At 45.5% G+C, this 10,691-nt stretch overlaps 1 protein-coding gene and 1 long non-coding RNA gene across 3 annotated transcripts in view; both read left to right on the top strand.

Moving 5' to 3' along the window:
- Positions 1–3,908, top strand: LOC309364994. Its single transcript, XR_014165909.1, has 3 exons — positions 1–294; positions 3,131–3,468; positions 3,872–3,908. It is a non-coding gene; the product is annotated as an uncharacterized lncRNA (long non-coding RNA).
- A 138-nt stretch (positions 3,909–4,046) lies between these two features.
- Positions 4,047–10,691, top strand: part of TCIRG1 (T cell immune regulator 1, ATPase H+ transporting V0 subunit a3) — a 21,439-nt gene continuing 14,794 nt past the window's right edge. The window contains exons 1-4 of one of the 2 annotated variants that reach the window (XM_081902859.1): positions 4,047–4,221; positions 5,115–5,193; positions 8,560–8,789; positions 9,909–10,003. In XM_081902859.1, coding sequence (XP_081758985.1) covers positions 4,105–4,221; positions 5,115–5,193; positions 8,560–8,789; positions 9,909–10,003 — 521 coding nt within the window. In that variant the 5' untranslated portion in view covers positions 4,047–4,104. Of the gene's footprint in view, positions 4,222–5,114; positions 5,194–8,559; positions 8,790–9,905; positions 10,004–10,691 lie in introns of both variants that reach the window. The other variant, XM_081902858.1, reaches the window with a different exon arrangement.

Below are 10,691 nucleotides of genomic sequence, written 5' to 3'. Positions count from 1 at the left end.
CGGCCCCACCCGTGCCCTACTTCCTCCGAGCGGCCTCCGCCCGCCTTCCTCCTCCATGCCGGGCTGCCCTTTCTTCTCGCTGCATCCGCTGCCTCGAAACCAGCCTCAGGTCTCCCCAGGAAAGCAGCTTTCCCCCGTTGCGCCTCCCACCCCACCCCGCTGCTCTTTGTTCCTGGGAGGGACGGAAGGAGGCGGCGCTCGGTTTAGGGGGCTTCCCGCAGTGGATCAGCCGCAGATCCGGAGGCAGCGGCGCAGTGCGCGCAACCAGTTGTGGCTGCCGGTGGGGGAGAGTAGGTAATGGTTAGGGGCGAGAGCGTGGATTGGTTGGTGATCTTATGGGGTGGGAGTTGTGGGGTAGCTGGAGAAGGAGGTAGGCGGGTGGTTCGCGGAGGGGATCTCTTGGGCTCCCTCCATCTGCGTTTATTTGAGCCGGGGTCGGGGAGCACATCTAGCCGGGCCCCTGTTTTCCTTCCTGGCGTGCGATAGTGCTGGGTTTCCTCATCCACCCACGTGCCTGAGCAAGTCGGGAAAAAAGGTGGTTTCCTTCCGGAAATGCCGTCCTGCCTTCACAATGGCCGCGCTCGTGTGCGGCTGTTCTTTGAGGGTGGCGGTGAGGGTGAAAAGAGCAGCCAACCTCCGCTTTTTGGTGGGCTTCCAAACGCAGTTCTATAGCCGGATTGAGAATCGGGAGAAATCTACAGTGATCTGGTTCTAGATCTTCTGGGTGGGGATAGTCAACTTCATATACACTATCCCCCACAATCCTAGAATTCATTAGGGGTATGTGCTTTAAATTCCGTATACATATCCCAAACTTTTTCAAACACAGGTTATGGCTACTGTATTCCCCTCGCCCCCACCCCCAAATCCTAGAGATAACAAGTAGGTGAAATTTGTTACAGATAGGTAGCCGTGTTGGTCTGCCATAGTGAAAACAAAAAAATTAAAAAAATTCCTTCCAGTAACACCTTAAAGACCAACTAAGTTAGTTCTTGGTATGAGCTTTCGTGTGCATGGTATCTGAAGAAGTGTGCATGCACACGAAAGCTCATACCAAGAACTAACTTAGTTGGTCTTTAAGGTGCTACTGGAAGGAATTTTTTTGTTTTGAAGTAGGTGAAATTGTATCTTTTTGTTAGGGTATGTTCTTCTGATGCTGAGGGTCCTCTGTGGAAGTGATGGTGACCTCACAGAACCTCTCTTATTTTTTTACAACATCCTCACTCAGAGTAAAAAATATTAAAGACAGTGCTTTTTTTCAACCATGAAGTTATTATAGTAAGCGCCACACTTTTAAAGAACCAAAAAAGGGGAGGAGGTGCCAGTACTTCGCACCCTTGAGTACCCCCTGAAAAACACACTGATTAGAGGTATGACCCCTGGTGGAAAAGGTTGCAGCACTTGTTTTACACTTTTCCATGCCCTCTTCTTTTTATATGATTCTATGGTTCCCAGAATTGTCACAGAAGAGGGGTTGATTGTTGACCACTCTGAATTGTAGCTCTGTGAGGAAAACAGGACCTAACAATTCACAGCACCCTCAACAAATTACAGTTCCCAGGATTGTTTGGGGCTGGCCATGACTGTTTAGAATGGTACTTCTTTAAAGTATCTGTGCTGTGAGCTGTACAATTTGGAGGGGGCACACCTGTACACTTCCATGTTCATCAAATAAAAAACACCATTTTGCTTATATCTTTTGTTCTCTGGGACTAACACAGCACAAAGATTGGAACAATAATGCATGAATTTGTACTTGCAATCCATAATCAGAAATAAAATGTTCAGGTAGTGGCATAGTCGTCTGGCACTCATGATCCAGAGTTCCTTCATTTTAAGTCTTGTTATGTTGCACAGTGTTTTTCCTGTGTAGTGTGGGAACACAAAGTTCTGAGAGACAGACAGAGGGAGAGAAATGTGCTTCTTAGACACCTCTGGAGACTACACAGGACCTCACAAGGCCTAATACGCAACAGGGAGTGTATAGGTCTTCTGCCAGTAAATTAATAGATCCCCTCTGGGACCGGTTTCCTTCCTTTTGGGAGCTCTGAAGAAAGGCAGGGTTCATTGTGTGCACATATTCTCTCTTGCCACTGCAGAATTGCAACGGAATAAATTTGCACCTATGGCACTTCTTGACCAAAACCTTTAAAGGAATAGAAGACTTGTTCTTAACTAAATATTTCAATCACTAATACAGGGATGGGGAACCTGCGCCCACCAGATATTGTTGAGGCTCCAACTCCCATCGGCCGCAGCCAGCATGGTCAGTGCTCAGGGATGATGGGAGTTGTAGTTCATAAATATCAGGAGGGCCATAAGTTTTCCATGCCTGTCCTCATATAAGGTGCATCCCCCTTCAGTAACATCCAAACAGTAATCAGCCTGGAGTCAAGGGGATCTTCAAAGTAGCAGATAGGTGCTTGGGGTGAGACTAGGCCTACATGTCTTGGAGGTGATGCTTTGAGGGGATTGCAGGGTAGATAGATAGATAATTTATTACGGTCGGAGACCAGCTTATGGATTGCAGGGTACATGGGTGGGAGCGAGACACTGAAAGCGGTGAGCTGGCAAGTTTCTCAGGGAAAAAATGGGAAGAATAGTGGCTGCACATTTTACCTCATAACTTGGGTTCCATAAATGCTAGCAATTTATTCTTACAAAAAGAGGGAGGGGGACAGAACTAGGAATCTGGGGGTTATGGTTCATGGGGACAGGAGTCCAGAGGAAACCCATCCCCTGGACACCCATGGCAGGGTGCCCTGCTATGAATATGTAGCTTCAGTAGCAAGAAATGGCCTTATGCAGTTTGCTAACCTGGAATACTAGATATTCTGTTTAACCATAGCCTTGCAGTGGTGTCTGTGGTCTAGACACGTATCTCTGTATGTACTGTATTTTGACTGTTGGTAAGTCTTCATAGTTTCTCCAGACAAGCAGAGAGTTGTGGGAGGTGCCACTCTTCAGCTATTGTTATTGGTTTTCTCCCAGCAGAAGTGATCCACCACTGAGGTTACTTCTCAGGTATTTCTAACAATATGGAGGAGAAATTGAGAATGAAGATTTGAGGGGGAAATGCAATTTTTTGACTGACCACCAGATCTTGCCTATTGCTTCTGCTTCTCCTCAGGCCCGGCTCATGACTGCAAGGATCTCTCCCCTGTTTTGTCCAACCTGAGTACCACAGTGCTCTGCCACCTCGGGACATTTTGACCTCTCAGTGAGCAACTTGGGAGTTCTGAGTCAGGCGCCCGTTGTGAAACGGGAGGCCAGGTCTTGCCCTGGAAATTGTGTCGCAATCCCAGAGCTCAGAAAATCCCACGTGAGTCAGCAGAGTCTGGGCGCCAGCTGCAAGCAGTCAGCCCCTCGGAGCTGCAAAAGACACAACTGGAAAGTTGCTGCCTGCGGAGCTCCTGCAGGGTTGGCCCCATCTTCCTGCCATCTTTCCACTTTGTGAAATACCTAGAGGTAAGGGAGAACCCTTTTTGCCAAGTAGACTTAGGGGGCTTTCGCTGCTACTGCACCTGAGCTTCATGTAGACTCTTCCTACATTCTTAGTGATGACCTTCTGCAGGTTGTCTGTGCCCTCCTTCCTGAGCCTCTTTTTGCTGGTCTGTTATTTCCCCTCCAATGGGCAATCTGTCCCCTTCACTGTCCCTGAAGGCATCTTCTTTCCTCTGCACAATCCTGTTCCTATTCCTATTCCCAGTCATCGATTCATTGTAATAGGACACTTGTTGATAAGGGGAGGACATCCCAAATCCCTCTCTGCCTTCTAGGTCCCAGTACAAATGAACGCTAGCTTGTCAAGGGAGGTGATGTGCATGTTAGTTCCCTTTGGGCCTCATCAGCCCTGTTCTCTCCCTTTTAGGACTCAGCTATACAGCTGCAAATAAAACCATTTAAATGTGTTGTAAAGTAGCAAATTTAAAAATAAAAATAAAAAATAGATGTGTTGTAAAGTACAATATACAAATGTGACACTAGATGGCGAAAGTGAGCTATGCCAAATTCAATGTATTTTTCAAAACTTTTTTTTAAAAAAGCATTTTCACAGCGTTTTAAATATGTGTGTAGATTCCACCTTGGTCTCCTCCAGCAAACATGGGCTCCATGTTCCGCAGCGAAGAGATTTGCCTGGCCCAGCTCTTCTTGCAATCGGCTTCGGCATACAGTTGCATCAGCGAATTAGGCGAGCAAGGACTTGTGGAATTCCGTGATGTATGTACAAGAGGGTTTGGGAAACCTTTTTTGGGGGGTGGGGACACCAAATAAGCATGTTGTAGCCGTTTTCATAGACAAAGGGATTCAAGATTTCCCTGACTTTTACTGCTTATTTATTTAAATGATTTATATACTGCTTAAGGTGTTTTGTTTTGTTTTGTTTTGTAGGGGGGAATCCCTAAGCAGTTTACAGAAAGTATAAAATGAATAAATAAAATACAAATTTTCTTAGAAAAAGTACATTTAAAATCCATCCTAAATTCCAATTCCAGTGCCCTTGGTCATTGTGATGATTTTATAGATTGGGATTGTTTCTCCACCATCTAAGTCTCAAAACGTCTTACGACAATAAAAAGACATAATATACAAAATTTTAAAAACAAGTTGAACATCAGAAATTTAAGACAGAAATGTAATGACAGGTCTTTGCTTTTAAGTTCCCTGTCTGAGTGCTTTTTCTTTTCTCCATTGCTTTTCCCATTAAAAAACCCCACTTTTCACTGCTGAATCAGAACAAATGGCAAATCTGCAGAAAATCCAAATTGCCATTCATTCCAATTCCGTATTAAAGAGTGTTGTTTTCTTGGGGAAAGCAGTGGGGCAAGGGGGGGGGGAGTGCTCAGACACGGACCAGGAATGCCTAGAAAGTGCAGGGCAAAAGGTAAGTATGGATGAGCCCTAATAAAATGGTCAGGGAAACCTGGAGAAGATGGTAGAATGGGGGTGAGATAGAGAAATGGATGTTTTATACCTGGGGATAGGGTCTTGATGCCATGCAAGCCTTAAGAACGGGTCAGCAAGCAATGGAAAATTGGGCTGCCTGGTTTGCAGTGTTATCTGCGCAATCTTTGGTGGGCTCTTCACTAGTAATGTGCTTCTTTTCTTTCCAGCTGAACCCCCATGTCAGCGCCTTCCAGCGACGTTTTGTGGGAGAGATTCGGCGGTGTGAAGATATGGAGAAATCCTTCAGTGAGTGGCACTTCTGTAGTGGGAGGGGGGCTGGGGGGCTTGGATGATGACCTTGCCATCGGGTTGGTGACACAAATCTTCTGAAGACGCGCCCAGGCTGGCCATGTTGCCACAAAACTGCCTTGCACCCTGCCAAGAGCAGTCAGAAGACAGGGCCAAGTTTCTGGGCGTTGAAATTGCATTAGGAAATCATGAGACTTTTGCAAACAATGCAACGTTTTAGATGTAATTTCTGTTTTCTGGCTGAGGATAGTTGCACTTCCCCTCTCGGCCTGTTTTTACTGTCCTTGTTCAAACTGAAGCATCTGTAAAAATGGAGAAGGGGTTAGTCAGTTGGTGCATTGCCATCTGTGATAGCTGGCTGCTATAATTTGCACTTCTTGCCCTCCACCTGCCTGTTGTGACTTCCTGTTTCTTCTTCCTCTATCATCAGTCTCTAGCATTTGAGGGTGGTTTGCATATTCCATATTTTTCTTTTCTAATGTCCTCCGCTGATTAAGATCTCATTTAACATGTTTGACTTTTTTTGGCACTCAGAACGTTTTGGGAAAGCACTAAGGGCATTTTGAAAAGCACATCATGTTACTATTACAGTGGTACCTCGGGTTAAGTACTTAATTCGTTCCGGAGGTCCGTACTTAACCTGAAACTGTTCTTAACCTGAAGCACCACTTTAGCTAATGGGGCCTCTTACTGCTGCCACGCTGCCAGAGCACAATTTCTGTTCTCAACCTGAAGCAAAGTTCTTAACCTGAAGCACTATTTCTTGGTTACCTGAAGCGTATGTAACCCGAGGTACCACTGTACATGAAACAAACGTATCTCAAAAAGTTTTTCCAGTAGTCAAAAGTCGTTAATGTGAAATAATTGATTTGGGGGAAATCCAGTAAAGCACATTTGCTGCTGCTACTAACATTAAGCATGTGTATGGTGCTTTCAAGAGTTTAAAAGTCCTTATGTGTATTGTTTGCTGGGTTACCTTCCCTAGTCAGCCATATTTCCTGGGAGATAATGGGGGCTGCATCTCTCTCTCTCTCTCTCTCTCTCTCTCTCTCTCTCTCTCTCACACACACACACACACACACACACACACACAGAGAGAGAGAGAGAGAATTGCAAATTGTGCAATTTGCTGGGGGGGGGGGGCTTGTTTGTACCAAAGGGGAAAATTTCCCTAGTGCAAATGGGAGCCACTTGGGCCCAATCCAGATTGGAAGTCTGGCACTGGGTGGGGGGGCCTTTAATCCTTTGCTGCCCACTGTAGTTGCAATCCAGATTGGGGGCTGCACAAGTGCAGTCTGCATTGCCAAAAAAGGATCAATTTGTCTGAACAGCTCTTTTTTGGTGATGCAAATTGCCAGTGTGCCCCTCTCCATTTTGGTTCAGCGCTGAAGCAAGGGGTAAAGAATTAAAGCCTCCTTGTTCCCATGCAGCAGGATCCTGATTCTTACCAGGCTGTACTGGCTGGGGAAGAAGAGTAGCTAGCACAGAAGTTGAGGAAGGAGCAGGGTGGGGACTAATAGGAAAGGCCCCCTTTACTATTGGATGATGGTGATGAATGATTAAATTTCTATCCTGTCCTTCTTCCCAGCAGAGCTCCAAGCAGCAAACATCAAAATGTTTAAACAATGCAATTTATACAAACAATACAATGTTTGTAATTTTAGGAAGCAATCCACTTTTGTAAAATAAGCGAGGAAACCTTTTTTTTCTTACTTTAGGAAAAATATGCCTGCTTACATCCCTGGCTACAGTGTACTCTGCAAATTCACAGTGCTGTTTATGATTTAGATGCTCTGGTCACCACCTACTGTGCCGCCTGGATTCAGTTGCAGCAAACGAAAATTATAGTGGTTATTTCTGCCATCCTGTGCTCAGCTTAGAAGAGCCAAAGGCCCACTTCTTTCTGGAAGTGGAAGCTCTCGCAATTTCATAACAATGTAATTCTCGTAATTGCAGAAGCTAGCGTATTTAGGAAATTCCTGACTTTCACAAGCCTGTCTAAAGCCTGAGAATTACTTAAGTATTTGGCTGAATCAAGCCAAAGGCCCATCTGCTCCAGCATCTTGCTCTCACAGGGGCCAATGAGACGTAAATGGGAAGCACACAAGCAGGAGGAGATGAGCGAAACAGCGCTCTCCTCGCTTGTGCTCCCTAGCAAATGCTGTTCAGAGCATTGTGCCTCTGGCACTGAACAGAGCTGTTGTGACTAGTAGACATTCTTGAACCCACAATCCTGAGATTAAGAGTCTCATGCTTTACCAGCGGAGCTATCTCTCTATCCTCCGAAAAATCTTTCAAAGCTATCTTTTAGAGCTATCCAAGTTGGTGGCCGTTGCTACACCTTGGGAGTAGCAAATTCTAAAGTTTAAATATATGCTGTGTGTCTTCGTGTGGTGCATCTTTGGCAGGCTTGTACAACGTCCAGCCAAATGGGGCTATACCAGGGTCGGCAACCTTTTGGGGCCAGTGGGCCCATTTTGAGAAAGTGCCGCGATCTCCTGTCCCAAAATGGGTGCCATAAGGACACGGCGTAACACAAAATGGCTGCTGCATCTGAAAGAGCAGGAAAAGGCGACAGCATCACAAAATGGTGTCAGTGTGCCCCTTCTCATCAGCTCCCCATCAATGGGGGGAAAGGCACCTGCACCAGCCCCTTTCAGCCGCAGGGAAACAGTCCTTGCACCTCTCCTGTGTTCAGAACAGATGAGAGGGTGAGTGTCCAATCCTGGCATCTAATAAAATTTGGGCATGCTTAAGAGATTTGTGTTTAATGTAGGAGAGGTTGAGTACAGGTAGAACTCAACTGTGTCCCATGTTCTGGATCTTTTTATTTATTTATAAATCTTTTTTGTTGAGTTTTACATTACTAATTTAAATTCAAAAATTAAACATCATCATCATTTAGGATTCCCTGAATCCTTTGACTCCCCTCCACCCTTCCATGGTTACCATTTTCAATCTTTTCCACTGCTTTACATATTTTCTATATTTTTCTAAAATAGTAGAGTTTTACCTTAGCTTTTCATACATTACAAGCATTACTTGGATCCTGCCAAAGTTTTTGTTTGTTTACAGTGTTCTCTTAGGTATATTGTAAATTTTCCCCATTTCTTCTTAAAGTTCCTCTCTTCCTGGTTTCTGATTTTCGCGGTCAATTTCACCATTTTGGCATAGTCCATCATCTTCATCAGCCATTTGTCTCTGGTCGGGACTTTATCTTCTTTCCATCTCCCATGTTCTGGATCTTTGAGGGAGTGTTTACTCATTGCAAACTCTTGCAGCTGAATGTTTTCTGGGCCTTGGGAGCAGAGGACAGTCCCAGGTTCTGCCCTTCTTCCTCATGTCTCTAATCTCCCTCTCCAGCTTTCTTAGCACAGCAAGTGTGGAAGGCAGGCCTGACACTGACACCCCCTGAGGAGAACCTGCCGGCTCCTCTGGCTCGGGATGCCCTGCAGATCCAGGAGCAGTCTGAGCGGCTGGCGCAGGAGCTGAGGGAGGTGAGCCACAACCGCGAGAAGCTGGTTGGTCGGCTGCAGGAGCTGCGGGAGCACATTCAGGTGCTGCAGGAGGGACAGCGTTTCACTGGCCAACTGGTAAGTGAGTTCCGCCCCTTCCGCTTCCTGCTCCATCAAGACTCTCTGCTGCGCTTGGAGGAGAAAGGGATGCAACTGCAGCTGATTGGCTGAAAGTTAGATTAGGCTTGCTGAAATTGTACATTGCTGCCCATAGCGGGGCGGGGGGGGGGAGGGACTTAAAGCAATTTGCAGCAAGAATGAAATACAATAACGGAAATGAGATCCTTGAGGCAATATGGAATAAAAATATGCTAAAAAGAAAATAATTCATTTCCCCCCCCAAAAAGGGTGTCATGTTTCACAGTGACAGCTACTACTACTACTACAGTGGTACCTCGGGTTAAGTACTTAATTTGTTCCGGAGTTCCGTTCTTAACCTGAAACTGTTCTTAACCTGAAGCACCACTTTAGCTAATGGGGCCTCCTGCTGCTGCCGCACCGCCAGAGCACAATTTCTATTCTCATCCTGAAGCAAAGTTCTTAACCCAAGGTACTATTTCTGGGTCAGTGGAGTCTGTAACCTGAAGCGTATGTAACCTGAAGCATATGTAACCTGAGGTACCACTGTACTAATAATAATAGGCATAGAGTATCAAGCCCGCTGGTGATTTTCTTCTTTGCTGTTCTCCTAATGCTTTAAAACTACTTGAATATTATTTTACAATATCTGAGTGGCCTGTTGCTCAAAAAAACACAAACTGACTTGTCAGTGCCTGGCACTCTCTACTCCCTCCCTCCCTGGGCTCTGTCACTTGAAGCAGTTTTCTCCTAGCCGGATTCTGGTAGAGCAAAAGAGCTTGACTGAAGAGAAAAGCTACTTTACATGGTGGAGCATAGCCCGGTTAGGAGTGGAGAGCCTCACCTTGCCTGCATGTTTTAAACTTTTTGTTAAAAAATCACCTTGACTCTTCCACCCATGACTTTTTTTTTTTACTTGAATGAGCAAATACATGAAGAACAACTCTGACTGTCCCTGTTGCATTTAACTTGACCCTGGATTTTATTACTGCAGCCGATCAAATTTAAGAATATTATGTTGTTGAACACTGAAGGTGGTCCTGGGACATCTAAGAGGGAGCTCACGAGTCCTGGGATGGTAGCAGGCCTTTCTCTCACAGGCTGTTTTCCCATCAGCAGGTGCCGTTAGCATCACCAGCTCGCCCACGAGCCTTCTCTGACAGAGAACCTCTGCTTGACCCATCCATGGCACAGCGGCTTGACCTCAAAGTAAAGTGAGTTGTGAGGGGGCGGGGGGGGGTCATTCAGGTTGACAGGGTAACCCTTCTGTATGAGAGATGAAGCTTGTCAAGTAAACCAAAGCCATTGTTCCTGAAGTGAGAGCTGATGTAGCCTACTGGTTAAGAACATGAGGCAGGACATTCTCAGTTCAATTTAAAAAAATAAAAATGTCAGTGTCACAAACTGTATGTGGCCTTGCATAAGCCACTATTTAAATACTAATAATGACCCCAATATTATTAATACAGTGGTACCTCGGGTTAAGTACTTAAGTTGTTCTGGAGGTCCGTTTTTAACATGAAACTGTTCTTAACCTGAAGCACCACTTTAGCTAATGGGGCCTCCTGCTGCTGCCACGCCGCCAGAGCACGATATCTTTTCTCATCCTGAAGCAAAATTCTTAACCCGGGGTACTATTTCTGGGTTAGCGGAGTCTGTAACCTGAAGCATATGTAACCTGAAGCGTATGTAACCTGAAGCGTATGTAACCTGAGGTACCACAGGATTTGAATAATTTTCAGTAATAACCACAGTATTAATAATAATTGTGTAATAGTCAATAATGATAATTGCAGTGGGCAGTTCTGCTAGGGAAAGCTCTTCAGGAATTTCCCATACCTGTCCTCTCCCTCAGTGCCCCCTAAATCTGCTCCTGAAGGTTGAGGGGAAACCCACAACAGC

This window comes from Podarcis melisellensis (genome assembly GCF_964234715.1).
Source record: "Podarcis melisellensis genome assembly, chromosome: 1".
Lineage (NCBI taxonomy): Eukaryota > Metazoa > Chordata > Lepidosauria > Squamata > Lacertidae > Podarcis > Podarcis melisellensis.
The sequence above is the reverse complement of the archived record's forward strand: the minus strand, read 5'-3'. Positions and strand labels throughout refer to the sequence as shown.